This window comes from Canis lupus, chromosome 6 (assembly GCF_011100685.1).
Source record: "Canis lupus familiaris isolate Mischka breed German Shepherd chromosome 6, alternate assembly UU_Cfam_GSD_1.0, whole genome shotgun sequence".
Lineage (NCBI taxonomy): Eukaryota > Metazoa > Chordata > Mammalia > Carnivora > Canidae > Canis > Canis lupus.
In genome coordinates, this window is record NC_049227.1 from 44633658 (window position 1) to 44657090 (window position 23433).

Genomic DNA, 23433 nt, shown 5'->3' on the forward strand with positions numbered 1-23433 from the left:
CCAACTAGCATGGAAGTCCCTTCCAAACTCAAGGCCCTTCTCAACAACTTTCTTCATCTCAAAGTGAAAAATAGGAAAAGACTAGGAATGTTAAACATCTTAGAATTTCTGTGTTTTACTTTGTTGAGACAAGAAGTATTACTTTTTTTTGCTACTTAATTTTATTTACTTTTTATTTGGTAAATCCACAAAACAGAATTTACCATTTTAACTATTTTGAAGTGCATGGTTTTGAGACAGGAAGTATATTTTCATTGTTGTGCAACATCCACATTTGTTGTTGTTGAGTTGTAAGTTTTTAATATGTTCTAGATAACAATTCCTTATCAGACATATGAGTTGGCAATATTTTCTTCCATTTTGTGGGTTGCCTTCCACTCTTGATAGTATCCTTTAATGTGTAAAAAGGTTCTAATTTTGATGAAGATCATCCTACCCATTTTTTCTTTAGTTGCCTGTGCTTTTGGTGTCACATTCCAGAAATCATTGCCAAATCCAATATCATGAAGTTTTCCCTCATGCTTTCTCCTAAAAGTTTCATAGTTATAGCTCTTATATTTAGGTCTTTGATCCATTTTGAGTTAATATTTGATATGGTATAAGATAAGGATCTACTTTTTTTTTTTTTTTTTTTTTTTGCATGTGGATATCTAGTTTTCCTAATACCATTTGTTTAAAATTCTCTTTTCTCTTTGAGTGGTATTGGCACCCTTCTCAAAAATCATTTAGTGATATATTCAAGGGTTTATTTTGGGACTCTATTATATTTTATTGCTCTATAGTCTATATACAGATACGTACTGTTTTGATTACTATAGCTTTGTTGTAAGTTTTGAAATAATAAAAGCATAAAACTGTCAACTTCATTCCCCTTTTTCAAGATTGCTTTGGCTATGTGGAGTTACTTGAGATGCCATATGAATTTTATGATGGATTTTTTTACTTCTGCAAAAAGTGTCACTGGGGTTTTGATAGAGATTGCATTGATTCTATAGATCATTTTGGGTAGAACTGACATCTTAATGTCTTCCAACTCATGAACAGGAGATTTCTCTTCATTTATAGTCTCCTTCAATATCTTTCAGCAATGTTTTATAGTTTTTAGTGTACAAATCTTTTGCCTTTTTGGTTAAGTGTATTCCTAAGTATTTATTCTTTTTGATGCTGTTGTAAATGGAATTGTTTTCTTAATTTCCTTTTTGGATCATTCATTGTTTGTGTATAGAAACACAACTGACTTTTGTGTGTTGATTTTTTTTTTATTATTATTTATGATAGTCACAGAGAGAGAGAGAGAGAGGCAGAGACACAGGCAGAGGGAGAGGCAGAGACACAGGCAGAGGGAGAAGCAGGCTCCATGCACCGGGAGCCTGACGTGGGATTCGATCCCGGATCTCCAGGATCGCGCCCTGGGCCAAAGGCAGGCGCTAAACTGCTGCGCCACCCAGGGATCCCTGTGTGTTGATTTTGTATCTTGTAACCTTACTAAATTTTAACTTTATTTTAAAAATTAATTTTATTCAAAAAATTGAATTTATTCAATGATATGTTCAATGAATAAAATATGAAAACTACATACAATTACAAAGAAATAAAATTATCCATAATTTCACCACTCTGAGCTAGCCACGCATTATGTTCTTTCATTTTCTTTCTACCTTCTTCTCATAACTATTAATATTTTTAGTTCTCTTTTCCTACTTAAGAGTATATAATGAACTTGAATTATTTTAGTTAAGACATATGTTCATAAAAGGTCACTGCCTGTTTCCTTGTCTCCTCATCTCAAATTTTTTGAAACCCAACACTGGCTCTATCAATATTTAAAGGCCTCATTTACAAATTGTAAGATGGCTGTTATATATTTTTTTAACTCCTTTGTTGCTGAACCCAAGAGACAAATGTCACTTGAAGACAGGTTTGGGACATACAGTGCTATTGTGATTTTACTAAATATATTTTGAGAGTGGGAAGAAGAGTCTGATTCTTTTCATGGACTTGTTCTCACCCAGAAAAGAAATTATGAGTTACAATTTTTGATCTTAAAGCACCAATCAAACAATAATAAAATAAATAATGTCTGTCTGGATAGAGTGATACTCATATACATGAATAGATACATGACTCTGATATCTGAGGTAGATAAATTGTATTCTCTATCTTTGGACAATTGGTTGAAGCCTGAAGCTTTGCAATTTTAGTATTTTAGATGAAGTGGCATTACCAAAAATATTGGCCTTCGCTCCAGTTCCCTTGCAGTCTTATGTAAGTAATATACAAAGGTGGTCACAGAATAAGAAGTGAAAAGAGTATAAGATACTTAGAATTGTTGGTTTACATGATGCTCAAAAGGGTATTCCACAGACATTCACTCACCCCATCAATAAACACTTGTCCCTACTATGGGCCGAGCCCAGTTCTAGGTGCGGTAGACAGGTCAGTGAGTAAAATACAACAAGTTCCATCTGAGTCTATTTTCTGTAACAGTATCACCCTTGGCTAGTTGGTTTAACCACTCTTATATCACATCCGAAAAAGAGAGAGTTAGATTACATTATGTCATAGTTTCTTTCGGTTCTAAAAGAAATGATTTTGCAATGCTCTAATTCTATTTGGCATACAAGCTGCCTATGTAATTCCAGTACAGGAATTTACAATCTTTTGCCTTTTTGGTTAAGTGTATTCCTAAGTATTTATTCTTTTTGATGCTGTTGTAAATGGAATTGTTTCTTAATTTCCTTTTTGGATCATTCATTGTTTGTGTATAGAAACACAACTGACTTTTGTGTGTTGATTTTTTTTTTATTATTATTTATGATAGTCACAGAGAGAGAGAGAGAGAGGCAGAGACACAGGCAGAGGGAGAGGCAGAGACACAGGCAGAGGGAGAAGCAGGCTCCATGCACCGGGAGCCTGACGTGGGATTCGATCCCGGATCTCCAGGATCGCGCCCTGGGCCAAAGGCAGGCGCTAAACTGCTGCGCCACCCAGGGATCCCTGTGTGTTGATTTTGTATCTTGTAACCTTACTAAATTTTAACTTTATTTTAAAAATTAATTTTATTCAAAAAATTGAATTTATTCAATGATATGTTCAATGAATAAAATATGAAAACTACATACAATTACAAAGAAATAAAATTATCCATAATTTCACCACTCTGAGCTAGCCACGCATTATGTTCTTTCATTTTCTTTCTACCTTCTTCTCATAACTATTAATATTTTTAGTTCTCTTTTCCTACTTAAGAGTATATAATGAACTTGAATTATTTTAGTTAAGACATATGTTCATAAAAGGTCACTGCCTGTTTCCTTGTCTCCTCATCTCAAATTTTTTGAAACCCAACACTGGCTCTATCAATATTTAAAGGCCTCATTTACAAATTGTAAGATGGCTGTTATATATTTTTTTAACTCCTTTGTTGCTGAACCCAAGAGACAAATGTCACTTGAAGACAGGTTTGGGACATACAGTGCTATTGTGATTTTACTAAATATATTTTGAGAGTGGGAAGAAGAGTCTGATTCTTTTCATGGACTTGTTCTCACCCAGAAAAGAAATTATGAGTTACAATTTTTGATCTTAAAGCACCAATCAAACAATAATAAAATAAATAATGTCTGTCTGGATAGAGTGATACTCATATACATGAATAGATACATGACTCTGATATCTGAGGTAGATAAATTGTATTCTCTATCTTTGGACAATTGGTTGAAGCCTGAAGCTTTGCAATTTTAGTATTTTAGATGAAGTGGCATTACCAAAAATATTGGCCTTCGCTCCAGTTCCCTTGCAGTCTTATGTAAGTAATATACAAAGGTGGTCACAGAATAAGAAGTGAAAAGAGTATAAGATACTTAGAATTGTTGGTTTACATGATGCTCAAAAGGGTATTCCACAGACATTCACTCACCCCATCAATAAACACTTGTCCCTACTATGGGCCGAGCCCAGTTCTAGGTGCGGTAGACAGGTCAGTGAGTAAAATACAACAAGTTCCATCTGAGTCTATTTTCTGTAACAGTATCACCCTTGGCTAGTTGGTTTAACCACTCTTATATCACATCCGAAAAAGAGAGAGTTAGATTACATTATGTCATAGTTTCTTTCGGTTCTAAAAGAAATGATTTTGCAATGCTCTAATTCTATTTGGCATACAAGCTGCCTATGTAATTCCAGTACAGGAATTCATGATGCTGTCTATTCCTACCCTGACAAATTGCTGACCTCTTAGACTTACCCCTCCCATCATCTCTTGACTCCCTCTCTGCCCTGTTTTCTGTTCCTAGCAACACTGGAAGATTTATAATGACTCATGGATATCACCAATATATGGTAATAGCTTCACTTCCCTGATATTCCACTAAGACAAAATGAGTAAAAGCAGCCAGGGCAAAAACACAGTTCCTAGACAAGGTGATATCCCTTAGCTGTATACTATTTTTGGTTTTGTGGGGCTCTCATTTGTTATTCATTAGCACTCCTAAGGGAGCAAAAGAAAGGCAACACGTACTTAACTAAAATCAGCCTGTGGTTTCAAGAATATCTTCCAAAGCAAATGAAAAAAAAAAAATAAAAAAGAATATATTAAATATGAGTTAATCTTATTTTCCTTTAAATACATGATTTTAGTTTATTGCTGTAATTAGAGTTTGAAAAGCTTATATTCGAGAGAAATAGAAATCTTCCAACATCTCTATTTATCTCTGAAACAGACCAGATTGTACCACTTGGCATTTCATTTTTTACATCTTTGCATCTTCCATCACAATTTCTCAAGCTTAAAAACAAAACAAAAATATCCCTATCTATTCCAATACTGTACTTAATTTCCTATAATTCTTAAAGAAAGATACACAGTACTCCCTAAGGTTCAAAAAATAAGAGCAACAGTTAAAAAAAGAAAGGTACTCCCTATCAAGGCCATACTTTCCTTAAGATAGTCTCATTTTTTTTTTTACCCAATGTAGCAACAATATAGAAAAGATGATAGCTAAAATTAGACCCCACTGTGAAGTATCAATCTGTTCTTAGCACTGCAAATAGTTCAAACACACACACACACACACACACACACGCACACGCACATACACACAAGTTGTTTTAATTTATTTTCTTACATCATATGAAAAGTCCAATAATATTAGAGACTGAAGTAAAGGGATTTTGTTACCCTACATGAATTCTATTGATGCTACTTATATGGGGGTATTAATAGATGTTTTTTTTGGCTAAGTTTGCAAGGTTCTGGGGAAATAAAATGGAAATGTTTCTTTATTGTAGGGTATCTCAGGGACTTTAATCTGTTAATATATATTGTGATTCTCCTAGAAAGAAATACTGCAAACATTTCCCAAATGTGTTTGAATGTGTTTGACCATTATGGCCTTTATTTGAAGAGTAATTCTCAAAAACTAATGTAGTGTAACATTCTCATTTTGTAGGTGAGGAGACTATACTCACAATGGTTGGGACTTGCTCTGAGCTCACAGAATTATTAGCAGAGCTGGAGCTAGAACCTATTTCTCTTGACTCCTAGCCAACGTTTCCTTCTAAAGTAAGACAATTATTTGAGGTCCTAATGTTTTGTTCTCTGTCTTCTCAATACATTCCTAACCCAATATCAGTTGTCTTAGGTACCAGTCACAAAGTAAGAAAGAGCTGATACAATAGCTATCCTAACTGAACAATATTCTAGATGGGGCTCTGTGGACCAACGGGATTTGTGAGGCTCCTATATGTAGATTTAAAACCTAGTCTATCCATTCAACCAATGATTTTCAAGTGGAATTGCAGGAGAAAATTCATTTCCCAAAACAAGTATTTTAAAATGTTCCTTTCCCCTTTGCCACTGACTCAGTGACCTTATTCAGATAGTTTTCTTATCTATAAAACAGAGGTAGAAGTAGCAACCATCTTATATGCAATGCAGTTCATTCTTGTTAAACTAAAATATATAGTTCTGAAAGTTACTTACTTGAAATATAGGCCTATGTTGCAATGAGATCAACATATTCACACAAATTACTACGATAAACCCATTACTTTGAAAAAGCATATGACATGAATACATTTGCTCTTAGAATGAATGGAAATGGTGTCTCTACTGAACCACTGATTCCATATACCCACAGAAACTCTTACATAAATTTAAACCAATGACCATGACCTCCTAATTTGTCAGGAATACCACTGGTCCTAGAGACAAAGAAACAGCAAGATCTTCTAAACATGTCTGCCACTGAATCAGATTTAGAAGCATGGCTTCAGAAATTGGACACAAGAGCTGAGGGCATCTCTGTTTTCCATTGTTTGGGCATATAGATGTAGCCAGAATGTAGCTTCTTATACAAATGTTAAATTAAGTGAGGGAGGAAATTATTTCACTTTTTAATTATGTGGTATTTTGCCTAACTATCCTTTTGTTTCTTAAAAAGGAGACATCTTTCCTTTAATGACCCACTAGTTTAAAAAAATCTATGGCACTGGGGAATTCAGGATAAGGAGACAAGCTTTTAAACTGGGTTGTTTTTCTGCACACTAATGAAGTTTATAATTTAATTGGAGGAATTATTAGATATATTTTCTCCTTATAATGGTGCAAACCTCAGAGGAAAATGAGCTGCTTATGCATATATTCTCCTTGTAATTCAAAAAATCCTCAAGGATTTAAGAAATATGTTCCAAATCAGAAAGGCACTCAGTTGTCCACTTAGAATGGATTCATACCACAAATCTTTATTCTAAGCATTTCCAGTGGAGTTAAGTAGCAATGCTTTGTGTTTTTTTATTTTTAATTATGGTCACTAAACTTTTCATTTGAATGCTTTTATTTACAGAACTTCATTCTCCTTTTAAAAGAAGAAGAAATTAAATTTTAAAAATTTGGATGGAAAAATGGTTAAATATTCATTTAATTTGAAAAAAAAAAAAGACTTGATAGGATCCTTGACTGCAAATCTATGAAATGTTACTATATGAAAGAGGTAGTACACTTATTCACTATAGTCGCAGAAGAGAGAATGTGGACTAATAAAGGGGAGTAAATAGGAAAAGTAGATTATTCTCAAATGAAAGGTAACTCTCTTAAAATAAGCGAGGGTGGTTGGTCATTTCCAAGGTTAACCATTAATATCTGCGGTTTGTTTTGTGTTTGGTGATGCCCATTAAGCAGAAGTGGTTGCAGGTGTTGAAAGTTTATGGGAAAATATAGGGGGAAGATTAACACTTAGAAAATTCAGTTAATTTCTTTACTTTTTCTCCCCTCAGAAAACAAGAAACGTCAGAATTTTATTTTAGCAGTGAAGCACCTAAATCTAACACAATATGATGAGTTAGCCGAACCACACATTATAAAATTGATAAAAATGAGTTAAGAAGTTAGAGTTCAGATAAACACACAGTGATCTGGTATAGTGAAATATAGAGCCAAGACAGAGAGGGTGACTCCCAGAACATTCCAAGAAGGGCAGAGCCACAAGACTCACTGGTTCATTGTTGCTGTTGAGAGATGGTTACTTTGAGAATATTCTACATCTCCCATATGGATTGAGCTCACTCCAGGAGAGTGTGGCTGGAACAGCATAAAGTAGACAGCATGAGGTTTGTAATAAGCAACATGATTTTCTCACTTTATTATGTGTGAGGTGTTTAAAACAAAAGTCATGGAACGTCTCTGGTCCTCAGTTTCCTCATCTGAAAAATGGGGTTAAATAATACCTGCCTCAGAAGTTTCTTGGGAGGATTCAAAGAAAGAAGGTACCTGACAAGAACTTTGCAACCCGAATGCCATACAAATGTAAAGGATTATTACTTAAATGTTGATGGACTCTATTAGAATGACCTTAATTCATTTCTCCTTTTCTGATTTCCTCCTATTTCTCATATTATTTTTCAATTTCCTTCAGAAACTACATCTTAAATGTAGTCTACCACTGTCTGTAAATGTTCTGTAAGTGACCATAGTCTTTTATAATTGTAAGGGAAAATACCCTACCATAGTCATCCATTCTCTAAACTTCAACCATCACATGTAAGGTGATAATCTTCAAACCTTTGTTTCCAACTCCAACCTCTCTCTGCAACCCCAGAGCAGTATTTTAAAATCCTTGATTGGACTCTCCACTTGGAATCCCACCAAAGTCTTGCCTCCAGCCCTTCCTTTGTCAAAATCTGATTGGTCACCAAGTCCTATTGACTTTGTAAGCAGCTCTCAAACCCCTATGTGATGATGGCTTCCGTGGGATTTAGAGAGCTTTTCTGGACTTCCCATTTGGGCATCAGGACTTGGAGTTACAGCTGCTCCACTACTGAGCTGTGTTACTGCTCTCCTTGTCTCTCCTGCAGTTCCTTGCCCATCACAGCTGCACTGAAATATCCTCTCACACACTACCTTACAATGCTTCTCACCTGTCCTTTGTTGATAGATGAGAACCCGTATCATTTTAGATTCCCTAGGACATGGGGGGCTCAGAAGCCCAGATGCAGGAATCCTTCAATGCTTCTTGGAGGTGCTGAAGGTCCATGAAGAGAAGATGAAGATGGAAGAGCATCTCCCAGGATTTGTCCACTTCACTGCTTCCCAGCTATTTGGATTTCCTTAACATGCTATGCTGTTCGTAAGCATCATTTGTCACCGAGAATATCCCTTCTGCCCTGGCTGCTTGGCATTCTAAAGCACAGATTTCAAGTTACCATGCAAATGTCGCTTACTCATCAAAGTTCTTCCTGGGATTCTCAGATTAAATGAGTGTACCCTTCCATGTCATCAGCGCACGTCACCCATTCCCATGGTCAAAGCACTTACCCCACATTGTCATCGGTTTTTGTTTACGTGCCTGTGCCCATCTGCTTTTGGCTACTTGAGAGCATTGGTTATGCCTTGTACACCTCTATATACCCACTGTATAGCCCAGCGTCTGTCCCAGGGTGGAAAATAAGTTTTCTTTTTCTTTTTTCTTTTTCTTTCTTTCTTTTTTTTTTTTTGGTGACAGAAAGAGGGAAAGTGTTATAAAAGCAGAATCTGTTAAGCAGTAGTACAGCCCAACCTCAATAATTAGGACTAGTTGAGCAGAATGAACGAATGCCAGGTCCAGTGCTTTAAAAGCGCCTTGCAGGACGCCTCTCACAGGGTAGGTGAAAAGTAAATATTTTGGTAAATTTATTCACATTGTGGCTAGGAAAAACCTGTGGTTAGAGAACTTGCAGGGTAACTGGTAAGCGTAACTGGTAATAGAGCACTTTCACATTACATGATTTTTTCCAAATTATTTGAGAAAATTTCAAGAAATACCCTACTGTTTTGATACTTTTAAACTTCCCCAATGTTCTTGCTTATCTAACATCACATATTTTTCCATAGCAATCTGAATGCCTAGCTTCAAGAAAGCAAATTTCAACCTCATTTTGTCCTAATTACAGCAAATACTGGGGAGTGACATTTAAACAGTGAGCATTTACAAATATATCTGATTCCTCCCAAGGGCGAGAGTGTAGGGGGCCTTCCTCACTCTAGACACCTACGTAGAGTGGTTTTGTCCCTGTCCCCATTAGCTTTGCAGATCCTGGTATCAGGCAGGGAGGGTGTGGTTCTGAGCTGGGGCAGTAGTGAGGCAGAGGACACAAGAGTGGAGAAGTGTAACTTCTGAGCTAGCGCCCCCTGGCTTCTTTCTTGAAGATAAACAATGAGGGCACAGAAGGCAAAATCCATTCTGTAGTGTAAGGGACAGCCAACTGACTACCTGTGAGGTGCTTGGGTAGGCACTGCAAGGGGTAAGAAATGAGTATACACCATGGAGAAAAAATGATTGATTATTATGTTTAGAAATATTGTGTAGTAAGGCAAGTAATGGAGATGTGGGTTAGATTTTTCTAGGCCACCGAGAAAAGTTCTGACAATTCTGTTCTAAGGTTTTTGAAGTCGAAAAAGATTTTCTATTACCGTATGTCTCAAATCAGTACCCTGATACATTGCTAGTAGCACATCTTAACAGATAGATGAGCACATTATCAAATGTTCATTTGTTTTTCAGATTTAACAATTATTACAATCACATTACTTCCTTGAAACTGCTCAGCTCAAAGAAACAATAAATAATACTGAGTTAACAGTCTATAAAACCTATGCATCTGACAAATATAATGTTCAACTTTTCAATTAATTGTGGAACATTTAGAAGGAAACAAAACATTCAAAAATTATAATTTCCAAAAAAATTCAAAATCAGAATTTCCAAGTATGTAAGAAAACACTTTGGACATTATCTATATCTAACAGCCTATAACTGAACTTCCTATCTCTATAAAAAAAGGGTTTAGAACAAATATCTACTCTTCATTTCTCCTCTCACCCCTCATCTGGGTAGATTTTATTTATGCATTAGACGACCTTTTTGGCCATTAGAACCATCTTGCTTCAGCAGTTAATTAACACAAGTACCATAATTTAATACAGTTAATGCTACTTGATGCCCTTTAATGTACCTTCCATTAGTGATATTATTGTAGTATTACCCTGTAAATTAAAATGAGATCAAGACTAAGAGAGCCACTCTTTAATTAAGGTACTGGCACACTGCACTCGTCTATTATTCACTAGAGAAAATCACCCTGATTTACTGAAGTAGGACATCCATAAGTCAGAATTAGTCCATGAAGATTATTAGGTTTATTGAACAATGTAAGTACTATGGAGTCGCTGAGATTGCCAACAGCCATGTTTCCTCTTTTCCCTCCATTAATAAATACACAGTGAGAGGGAGTAAATGGAAGCAAAATAAGTATGCAGCCAAAGAGGCATAACAGTTTTAAGATGGAATTACAGTTTTGTCACCAGTAAAATAGGTATGAGATGTGTCGCATGCTAAAAGGAACACAAATGCTACATTAGTCTAATAACAATCAAAACATCACTTTTACACCAAACAGTCCTAGCCAGTATAAAACATAAAGGCCATGTGCACATGTGCATGGAAAATTGAGAACCGGAATTCAGAGGCAATTCAAAGACTCTCCACCCGTGTTTGTTTCACAGCTGAAAAATCCTGTATTGCCTGTCCACTATTTTATGGATACCTGCCCACTCTCCCCAGATAATTCATGCCAATTCCCACCTTATGTTGTCAGTGGTAGTAGAGCAACAACTCAAAAAGTATTATTATGATGACCAGATATAGACATGTAATGGCACGTTAAATGGTGCAGTTGTTTCATGGATGGTGAAGAGAGGGTTGAGGGAAACAAAGACCTGGTGGTATTGTGGAAAGTTTATACTGATGGTGTCTCTGAAAACAAACCCTCAGAACTTTCTTTTGGACATCATCATCAATTAATATTCAATCCTTCTATAGATGTTTTTCTATCTAAGAAGAAGATGACCTAGACCGTTAACCCTACTGAAGTTTTCCAGGGTAAAATGTATGTATCAGCTTCTGTGCTGAAAGGCCCATGCACCAGTGGCAGCTCAAGAGCTCCCTTTAATACCTCCATTTCCCTTATATAACTTAAAAGCTGGAGACACGCCGGAGCCATCAGGCCTTGTTTCCTTAGTCCCTCCCCTAAGACTAAAAATACCCCAGCCATCTGGTGCCTAGCACAGTACACGCCAGCATCAGTTTTGCCCTGAGGAATTTGGACAGGGTTTAGAGGTGACAGAGAGGGACCTTATGGAAGGAGCTCACCTCTACTGGACCTTTCTCTCTTGCCCAGCTGCTTCCGCCCTAGCTTACAGTTGACTGATGAACAGGGAAAGACTGCAGAGGTGAGATCCAGAGAAGGGAGGATGGTTCCTGCAAACTCCCCAGAGCCACTGAAATGCAGTTGGAGGATACTGGTAGGATCAGGGATGAAAGAAAAGTGGTAAACCTGGTGGGAATCTACATTTCTAACATGCCACTTTTAGGGGATAGTATGTCTGACCCCAAAAGACAATGCATGAAAATGCCTGTCGCTTTAGAGCGTATTTACAACTCTCTTTCTTAAATAATAAGGGGAAACAAAAATGAATGTGCAGTAACAGAAATAAGCCCCATCAATGATTACTTCCCAACCAAAAGCTTCACAAGATTGTCTTCTTTACAAGTAGAATATGATAGTCTTTGCAGAAGTTGGAGTCTTATGGATTTGGGCTTGGACTAAATATTGATCAAATTGCAAGAGAACGGAATGAGATGATTTTATCTAACAGTGTAAATCACACTAGGATTCAAATTCAAATCTAAGTTTATGAATTTTGACATTTATTCTTGTAGAGGTACAGAACACTTGTTACTTTGTTGTAGAATGCTATTGTTAATCATATCAACATCAATTATTTTTATATATTATAGTCCCTAAGAATAAGAACTGGAAGCTGATTATCTCTTGCTAAAATGTTTATGAGTAAAATGGCAACATTTTACTATAAATAGCATATTCACATTTCAGGCAACAGTTCCAGATTGCCCTCTCGTGGCGTCCTGCTAATGCACGAACTTTCTTCTACACCCTGGAACCCACAAGCTCAATATTGTACCAGTGCATATTGCTCTCAGGAATATTATTTTGCTTTAAAGATATCTTCATCATATGTTACCAAGACCTTAGTTAAAAGTTTTTAAAGAGGCTCCATTGCTAAAGACTCCTGACTCTTCCAGAAGGAACTTGAAGCTAGAACAAAGTTGAGAGTAGGTGGCCACCTGTTCCTACCACTTCCCACAGTTAAAATTCTGAAACCTCTACTACCATACTGAGGTCATGCCCACCACTCCACTCTGTGTGCCCTTAACATCAGTGACCTCTCCTTCCTTCTAGTGTATATATACAACAACACTATCATCAAAAGATAGACTGAGTCAACTCTTGGAAAGACCAGGGAGTCTCAACACTTCTCCAGTTTCTGAGGCCTGGGCTGCCCTAAGGGATGCTGGAAGCCAGTAAACTTAATGCAGCCTGGTGTATTTATTTAAATTTTATGATTGCTTAATGAAAGTTACATGATTTATGGACTGTTTATATTCTTAACCTCATATATTCTGACTTAAATCTGTCTTGGCATTTTTAGGATGGTTGTTGCTTTGCTATCTCTTTTTTCCATTTTGCAGTATACCTCACTCATCTTTAGTTTTCCCAACTAATTACCTCATGCTTCAACTCCCATCAGTTGGTTATGTGGATACCAACCATACCACAGTTAGAAATCTGATTGAACAGCTCTACCTTAGAGTCTCTGGTTCTTATTACTTGAGTTTTTCATTAAAACATCCTCAAAATTCTTGGAAACTTGCTCAAGTATGTCTCTGACGTAGTATCAAAATCAAAGATATGTCAGCCTGTTGACCATTAAGGGGTTTAAACTCTGGTCCATGTGTAACTAGCCCCCAAAATGAAGGGAGCCTGCCTCTCAGGCCCATATTTAAATGGCAGCCTATCTTTTTAAGTCAATAACCACCAAAACTCTGAAAAGCAGGGCTCCCTCCTTTTTAACAAATGCATCGTGCTTCCTAAATGCTTTTGGTTCTGATTTAATAAATTTAAAGGGATATAGTTGCAGTTTAGAAACTTTTTTTTGTGTGCAATACAATGAAACATAAGCAGAGAGCTGTACCATGTAGAAACCCTGTCTGGCATTTAAAAACAATGGAAAGACGTATTTCTTGTTTTTCAGTATCCTTTCTAGAGCAGCTGGCTTTGTTCTCCCTGGCTTCATTGCCTTAAAGACTTAAACCACCCCCTGATCTAGGGAGTTCCTTGGATTCAAATAAGTTGCTGCTTTTTTTTTTTTCTTCTGTTTAAATTCTAAGAAATCCTGCCAGGTTCAGGTTCAGTGACAGTGAGTCTGGAATCACAAATTACTGCTGAGTCAGAGGGGCCTCAAATTTCTCTGAACCCAGCTCTAGACTGGTGTTCCTGAGAAAATGCTGTAGTAGGAAGTGACAAATGTGACTCTACAGCAGTGGGACCACCACACTGGCATTTTCTTTGGACAACCACTTTCATTCAAGTCAGACAGATGTTTTCTTACCTTCCGTGCACCTTTATGTCTGAGATCGCGTAAAAGTAGCGTGCCAAGTGTAGCTCATCTACAAATATTTCCCCAACCGCTGGTCTCAAAAGCCTTATCCTCAGGTCTGTGACTGTAAAGAAATCTCTGAGTTTCTTGGTTGTATCCAGCTGTCCGTAGAGAGAAGCCATATTGCGTAGCCATGGTCCAGCAAAAAAAGCAAACCTGTCTTTGATTTCAAAGTGGATTATTTTGCTATTCGTCATGTACCCTGTAGAGTACTCTTCGGTGCAAATGATTTCTAAGACTGTATGCTGTGATAAATCCTTCACAGATTTGGGATCCATGTGAAAAGCATCTAAGCAGTCTGTGGCATAATACTGATAGGGCTGCCATGTTCGTCCATAATCAAGAGATTTCTCCAGGATCATTTGGTCTGGACGCCCCGATTCAAAGGTAATAACTATGTTGTCTGTGAGCTCAATGGTTTTGCTCCAAGACAGAGTGATGTTAACCTGGAGAGGCTTGGGATATTCCTTCCAAGTAGCAGACTGCCAAAATGTGGAGGGATGTCTTCCTTCAAAATCAAACATCAGCTCAGGCGGATGCGCCAGTTCAGGGGTACTTGCATCACACTCATTATTGCACATGTAGGGGTTGCCCTATGGAAGAAGAACAAAAGAGGGTGCATCAAAACACTGGTTTGACACGAGTCTTGCCAGATTGCCGTTGCTGAGTAAAAGACTAGGAGAGAAAGAAAGTGGGGGGGGGCGAACCCTGTTTGCAGTAATCATTTTTATTTGCCCTAACTGGATTCTCCTCTTTAATCGCTTTTTTTTTAAAAAAATGAAGCAATATGGTAATTTTCTTGTCTTGTTTCCTTCCATGGGCTTTAAGAAATGAAACAGTTTATTTATCCCATATGTGTTAGACCCATAATGCGGTCCCAGAAGCACAAAGATACGGAGCAACTGTCTAACAGCTCAATACCTCTGCGTCCTCTTAGAAAGATGCTATAGAAAAGCAAGGAAATACCTCCAGGCCTCAAGGACGTTCCTCAAGAGCACAGTTCTTGAAAAAGTCATTTTTCAAGGAAACCTTTAGAATTAGCAATGAACCGTAGATACCTGTGTCCTGTGTGGGAAACAATACCCCCCATCCAACATTCAGCTTCTTCTCGCGTTGCCTCAAATCCATCACACTTAACTAGGTCCCTGCTTCATAAAACCTGCTCTTAAAGCATTTACTTTGTTCACCACAAATCATTAAAATGTGGTATACTACAGGCTCTGGGGCTTGATCCAAACATCTGCCATCCTATTAGCTCAAGGCAAGGGGATCGCACAGCAAAGACTTGGGGCAGAGGCGTGCTCCAAGTTCTGAGGATAGGAGCGTCCGGAACGTAATGAGAAGTGTGAGCCACAGCTACCCAGTGTGGTACTCTGTGCTGGCCCATAGTCAGTTGTCCGGGGATGTTAGCCACGACTATTTTTTCCCTCCTGACAAAGGCTTGTTTCCTTCACAGTCCACTCAAACAAGAAGCTGGAAATAAATCTTGTATCAATCACAAGTTATAATGCCACTTACGCTACACTTAATGACTGCTTTCAGTTTTCATCAGATGATTCCATGGCAAACAGCTGGCTCCCTGATTTTTGTTTATTTTGTGTTTAAGAAAATAAATGGTATCATTTGGAGTCAACTATTCAGGCATTTCTCCCTAATCCTCTACTGGGTAATTATAAACATGGATGGGTGAAAGAATCGACCCTCTCACATTGTCCTTAGGCTTTCTCTTGTAATTACAATTAGATTTTTCCCTCCTTTTTCATGGACCGAGAGCTTTTCATCATACCTGCAGGATGCATGAGCTGGGTCTCAAATAATGAATTTACATTTTAGACCCCGACGCTCGGTTACCAGCTGACTCCCGTGAAATGTAAGATGAACACTGGAGAATTGCTTTGGTCTCTCTAGAGGCAATTTCTCCTACCTAGTCAGCTAATACTTTCACTCTCTCTTTCCCATTAGTGCAACTGAATCCTAAAGCTGGCAACAGGTTTGGGGGACTCAAGTATAATTGAGATGGGGCAGGAGAAAGGAGAGAAGGTACATTATTTGAGGAACAGATCTGTTTTAAAAATACATTCAAGGCATCAGTGATAATGGAAATGTTTCTGTACTTCTTTCTCGAATTTCAATTCCCTATTCCTGATCCCAGCGTCTGTGGCACTATTTATAGTATCCCCTTCAAAACGAGCCAAGGGGGGAAAATAAGTTTCTGTTCCAGGTGGAATATATCACCAAATTTATTATTATTTAAACTCTCTTAAGCATACCAGAGAGCCAAATGCAAAGCTCTGCAAACTGGCAAAGGCTTTTTCTGGAGGGCTATAAATATTGTGGAATCTGTCAAGGTTTATAAATTCTAAATATATGTAAATGCACAATTTACTGGAAGGGGTCAGATTTACTCAAATCACACCTCCGTTTGAAATTTACTGAAAAAATATGGTCACTTCAAAATCTACCAGCATGTAGCCATCTGCACAATCATTAACTTGGATGCTACCACCTTCCTCCTGACAAAAGCATCCTCATCTGAGGTCAAGGGTATCAAAACACAGGAAATCAACTCTGCAGGATACACCAAAGTGAGTTATCAGAGATCTGGATTAAGTCATGTTGAAATACAGCATTTCTTTGACCGACCTCAGCATAGATGTGGACATCTTCTCAGATAGGGATAGGGTGCTGAGACAGAGAGTGAGGCACAGCGGGCTGATTCTGGGGTCTGAGTCTACCCTAGCAAATGCATCTTAGGAAATATACTTGAGGATATCTATCTAAAAAGCATTAATTCCTACATTCGATAAAAGGTGTTGACAATAACCACCATTTATGTAGCACTTATGAGTCAGACACTTTACACAAATTATCCTGGGCAATCCTGTCCACTACTGCTTTACAGAGGAGAAAACTGAGTCATACGCAAGTGTTACGTAATTTGCCCAATGTCATATAACAAAGTGAGTAAGAGGCAGAGCCAAGACCCACATCTCTTGCCCTCCCCTTGTCAGTTCCAAGTCAATGGTGTTATCCATGATGCAACCCAGTCTTAGAAACAGGGTTGGTAGTAGAAAGGAAGAGTCTAAGGTCAAATTACTTTGGGAAACACAGCCTCAGATCTTGCCCTAGAGAGAGAGCCCTAATGAGCATTATCATACATCTAAGATGTCTTCAAGTTATGAATCTTCCTTAGCTTCATGTAACAATACCTACTTTGGGAAACTTTATTTCACCATGGAGCCCCTTTTCGCTTTAGTAACCCCTACTTATATGCCATAGAAGTAGTGTCCTGGAGAACATCCTTTGAGATTCTCTGCTTTATATTACTCTTAAAATTGTAAACGTGTGGATGCCAGACAGCACAGTATAACCCAAAGTTTTAGTCCTTTAATGAAGACATGACCACACAAAGCACTCAGTCTTTGCTTTTGTTCTGCAAAGACACCCTTCCACTGGGGCTCAGCAGGACAGCCAGCTCAGGATAAATGCTTACATTTACATCAAATTGTCAGCCATCAAAATGCATGCCAGGACAAGAAGACAATTTTATTGCTTGGCACTGATCTGGTGCTTTAAGGTACCTGAAAAATGGGGAAAAAGTTACATGCATGCAATAATTATTTATTGATTGCCTACTATACTCCTATATTTAAGGTACTTGTCTTGGCTTTCAAGATGCAGTAGTAAACAAATCCAAGTCCTGGCTTTCAGTAGAGCTTCCGTTTTAGTTGGGGGAGATGCACTAAACAAATACATAATGTTCTATAATGTTAGTTGGTGATAACTGCTATGGGGAAAAATAAAACCAATTAAAGGAGAGCATGGTGTTGGAGGACGGATACTGACTGTAAATTTATAGGGAGGTCAGAGAAAGCTTCTCCTAGATAACGTGACATTTGAGCAGATTAAGAACGATTCCCAATTTACACCGGAGATGATCAGAGTTTGACCAGAATGATAGTTTCGTCCTTCATCTGACTCTACTCTTAGTGATAATTTCACCAGCATAGCAATTTATTGAAATGGATGAGTAAACAAATCATTTCTAATGAGAATCTACACCAATGGCTATAGATCCAAAAAAAAATCAATTTGAACCATAATTATTTCATAGCCCTCATGCTCTTTTAGAAGATTCATGATTTGATGACCATTAATGTAACTTCCTAAGAGATGATGATATTGAGAGAAAATTAGTAGGAAAAAGAGAAAGGTTTCATTCTGGTTTCCTAAGGAAAAAAAAAAAAAGCCTACATTTGTGGTGAGAGAGAATGAAAAAAAAAAAAAGAGAGAGACAGCTGAAGAAGCTGAAAACCTTACTATTCTAGAAAGAGAAAGCTAGAGGAGAGATTATACACTAAAATATTTCATGTAAATATTTCACATGGGTGTGATCTGTAATACTGTTGTTACAGAGAATTATCAATATGAAAACAATTGCTGTTAAAAGGATTATATTAATTAAATTTTCAACTACTTCAACCCCACCCTAATCCTCCCTAATACCATTAACAATGAAATTTATATAAGAAAAATAACTTTCCCCTACTTGTGAAAGCAAAGAACACTTCTTGCTGCTAAATCTAACAGATTCAAGCATTAGCAAGTGTAAGTAATTATTTTGTGGCCAGCAGGCAGCTTTAAATAGATCTTAATTTAAGTCCTACAAGCAACAGATTCTTAACTGATTGTCTATGGACAAAGCAGAAAATATTTATGACTGCACTGATAATATTTACACCATTAAGAGATGCCTAAATAATTAAACAGATATTACTGCTAAATGTTCTTTGTAACAATTAGAAGATGAAGATTGTGATGCTTAAATTCATTTAAAAAATGTTAATATTTTACCTCTGGGAGAATTGAAATTAAGTTACTTAATGAGCTTTCAGAACTTAAAAGGATAAATATTTGAATTTGAGACATGTTTTTATTGTGTCTATTGATAAAATTACCTTCTTTCTGGCAAGAGATACTTTGACAAGACTCTCCTTTCAACTGGGATCTGCTAGACCTTTCAGAGTTAAAAAAGAAAATCCCATGTAAGCAATATTAAGGCAATACTTGTGGTTCTTATCATTTTGAACTTCCCCTTCCAAGCTTTACCTTATTGGCAAACAACTGGGAATGACAGTTGGAAATGTCTGGAATCATCATAAGATGTTCACTACTCAAGTGTATGGTACTTAATGCCAAGCAGGCATGGGTTAACACACCAATTGTGAAAAACAGTAAGACAGGGCTGCCTCACACCCATCTGCATCTGGCACATCCTTGCTTATTTGCTCACTAGGTGACATTAAAAAAAAAAAAAAAAAAAAGACACTTAGGTAAAGGGAGCAGAAACAGTATTCTGGGATAGCTCTCCCAACCTGTTTCCAAGGTGACTTTGAAATAGGTATCGCTAGGTCTCTGCCAAGGCAAGGCTTTAAAAGGGTGAAGAAACAGGTAGCATAGTCCACTGCTCATCTCTCAGAGACATGACCCATGAGCACACGTTTTAACTGCTGGGGTAGGCTATCATCTTGAGGTGATGGCTGCCTTTTCTTCTCTTTCGTTGGTGTAGTTTTTGGTGGTTAGGAAACCCTGCGCCCAGCCCCTTTTTGGAACTTCTTGTTCACTCCTTTCCCTAAGTCCTGGATTCTTGCCTGGCTATAACACAGGAAGGCTCCTCATCTTCAGACTCTTCTGAAGATACTCAGGCTACTCTGAGTCTGAGAGCTGATGCTCATTGCTCAGGCTGAGGTGTCCTCTCCAGGTCTTATAGCTTTGTTACTGGTGATAGAAAGAACAGAGAGAAATCAGAACCAGAGGTGTGTATGATTCAAGATGGCAGATACCTTCTCCAGAAATCCAAAAGATAAGTGTCAGCACCACCAGTACTGACAGGCCTTGATGACTTAGACTTACAGCTATAAGGATAAACTCTTCATGTCTTCCGGTAGGTCCACAAGGCGACATGTTTCCAGTTGTTCGTTATCCCTTTGTAAATAAAGGGCAGCGATCTCTACAAATCAGAGTGCAATCTCACTTGTAACCTGCCCTGTTAATTGGCATGTTGGATCCCAAAGTGGAGTATACACATGTTAACAATGTAGCCTGAATATTATGGGACTGTCTTAACTTTAGATATTTTGAAAGTGCGGTGACAAAGGTACCTATACATTTGTCAGACCATGAGCGCCAAATTTTTACTTTGGGAAATATGGCCACTCTAAGAATAATAGGGGATCAAGAGTTTTCTTTTTGTAACTCCTGAGTGAAAAACCAACTGCTCTGTTTTCTAATGGAGCCCCTTGCTCATCACAAAGATTTCTTCCTGGCATAGACACAGGCTTAAGACCTGATTGAAGTTGTTGCTTGTTTCAATCTGCTCCCTGACGATACTAATACCATGTGGACGTTTTTACTCAGGAATAAAGACGGGAGGGCTTAACCTTTCTGCAACAAGAATACTAGAGGCCGTATCACAGATTATGGGCCATAATAGACACATGTCTAAATCCCCACAGAGGATTATGGTCAGGATCCTCAAACTGGTGAAGGCTGCACAGATCAAGATGACCAAGTTTCTAAGAAGGAGCCAAATACATTCTCAAGTCAAAGGAGCCACAAAAATGGGTTCTTATATACCAGTCCAAATCATTATTTTGCATGGGCTGAAGAAGACATAAATATTAATGAAATCAGGCTAGTTTGAAAGTGAACGTCTACAGAAAAACACTGTAGAAAGGTGACACTTTTATAATTGGTTGCAACACTGCCTTTTAAAATTTGTCTTAAAGAATATTCTTAAAAATCTTTGGTACAATGTTTTGCCTTTATAGATAATCTTGAAACAGACACTTAGATGTTAATAACACAAAGCTGAAGTGGAATTTTGAGTTACAGTAACTTGAGGGGAATTAAAATATCACGAAGGTGGGAATGTTCTGAGCCTGATACTATCATGTGCTGTGAGAGCTGGTTTGAACATTTTGAATCTGGAAAGTTCTAACTTAATTCTCAAAAATGGTTCCTTCCTCTCTCATAGGAGAAAACAAGTCCAAGGCCCACTTGAAGTCCATTTTCTGAAAGCCCCCAGCTTTTCTGTAAGAGAGTTTAAGAAGACCAAAGCATCTTCTGTTGAAGTGATCACTTAACCATGAGAGGCACGAACAGAACTTCCTAATGTGGCACTTCTTAAAAATGACTGGTTTCTGGTGAGTCGATTCTAATTTCTCACACTCCTGATTTCTTTCAAACTCCTCTCTCCCAAATTCATTAGCTGTTTAGTGCGTGCCTACTATGTTAAAAACATCGTGAAGAACATACAAGAAACATACAAGAAAATGTTTGCAATTTACTAATGGAGACCAGATCTATACAAGCAACAATCACACATTCCTCCAATTGGTTACTCCTGCTCCTAGAGAGAGCACTGGGTGTTCTTGAGGGTAAACAGAGTCACCAACAATGCTGTGCAACTTCCTGGAGAGTCCATTCCTTGGACTAGTCCTTGCTACATAATTAAACATATATTTCTATTAAAAACAGACAATTTATGGAATGAAATGCAAAAAGTATTTGCAAGTATTTTTAGGAAAACACACAAAAACATTTCATGCTTGGGGCAAATTTGGAAGGATGTGCCAAAACCACTGAACAAGAAAAGGGGGGAAGCTGGAGGGTGGTTCAGCTCAGTGACAATTTATTCCGTTCCATCACCTTTCCTGCATATGATACTTCATCCAGACCACCTTGGAGACGCTGTGGCAAAAGTAGCTTTACCAACACTGAGAATCCTGATTTAAACCATCCCAGCATCAAATTCCATCCTGAAAATATTTGCTGTGCTCCACCTCTATGGCAATCTGGGTGGCGTTTTTCCATACTCTACCATATAAAAAAATCTGCCATTCTCCCTCCACCAAGTTGTAACATACAGTTTATACTGCAGTAGTTGTGTAAACTTCAAGGTGCATAAGAAATACCTGGTGTGTCCAGTCCCCAGCCAGGAATGCCACCTCAATAGACTGGGCTCGACCCAAGAGCCTAATATGACAATTTCCCTGGATAAATCTGTTGCAGATCACTGCTGGACCACACTTCATGAAACACTGGTGTAGTGTTTCTAAGAACCATGGCTCTGAGTTAGACCTCCTTAGGTTTAAATTCCAGCTCTATTACTTAGCTATTATGTAATTTTGGACAAGAAAATTGGCTTTTTTGAACCTTGATTTCTTTTTCTTTAAATTCAATATAATAATATGTACTTCATGATATCACCTTGAGAAAAAAAATGACATAATGCATATTAAGTGTGTAGCATCTCCTTGGCATGCTGTCAGTGCTCAATAATTAGTGGTTAGTATTAAAAATGCTCCTCTTTCTGTATTTCTTGACTCTGAGAATGATATCAAATTCCTCCATGTCTTAAGAAGGAAACACGGGAATAATCTTTTTTTCCTTCTTTTTCTTCAATCTGTTTACCAGTCAAGTAATAGATGCAACTCATCACCACAGCTCTGTTCACATTGTCAATATTTGCCTTAGTTTTTTAATATTTTAAATATTTTTCTCCTGAATTACTATAGCAGCATTTTAAATGAACTCTCTCCATATTATACTACCCTCTTACAATCTATTCTCGGCATAGCTTCTGCAGTGTCCTTTCTGAAATCCAAATCTAATCGTGTCACGCCTCATTCTTAAAGCTCTTTAATGGGTTTCACATTACCTTCAGGAATATAATTCAAATTCCTTAGCCTAGCTTGTAGAGTCCTTCAAGATTTGGCCTCTGTACTTATATTCTTTTTTACTCACTTGTGCTTACACCTTATGATTCAATCACAGCAACCCCTGAGTGTTTATACATATATGCACCATACAGTGTACCATATGCATTATCATACAATTCATCATATTAAATTCTAATTGTTTATTTTTATGTCTCCCCAGCCAGAGTTCTATGAGAAGAACTAGCACATAGTAAGTACACAACCAAAATTTATGAGTATAAGAAAAATAAAGAAAGCAGAAAGACAGGAAGACAGGATAAAAGCAGGATAAATTAAGTAGGTTTGACAGTATGGAATAAGATGGGAGGGACTTGGGGGGAGGAGCAAGATGGCGGAAGAGCAGGGTCCCCAAATCACCTGTCTCCACCAAACTACCTAGAAAACCTTCAAATTATCCTGAAAATCTATGAATTCGGCCTGAGATTTAAAGAGAGACCAGCTGGAATGCAACAGTGAGGAAGAGTTCGCGCATCTATCAAGGTAGGAAGACGGGGAAAAAGAAATAAAGAAACAAAGGCCTCCAAGGGGGAGGGGCCCCGCGAGGAGCCGGGCTGAGGCCGGGGCGAGTGTCCCCAGGACAGGAGAGCCCCGTCCCGG

The 23433-nt window shown here is 37.8% G+C and overlaps 1 protein-coding gene across 1 annotated transcript in view; it reads right to left on the reverse strand.

Annotated features, from left to right (window-relative positions):
- Positions 1-23433, reverse strand: part of NTNG1 (netrin G1) — a 317109-nt gene that overhangs the window by 128975 nt on the left and 164701 nt on the right. Inside the window, exon 3 of the mRNA XM_038538947.1 lies at positions 14006-14646. Within this exon, the coding sequence (XP_038394875.1) occupies positions 14006-14646 (641 nt within the window). The remainder of the gene's footprint in view (positions 1-14005; positions 14647-23433) is intronic.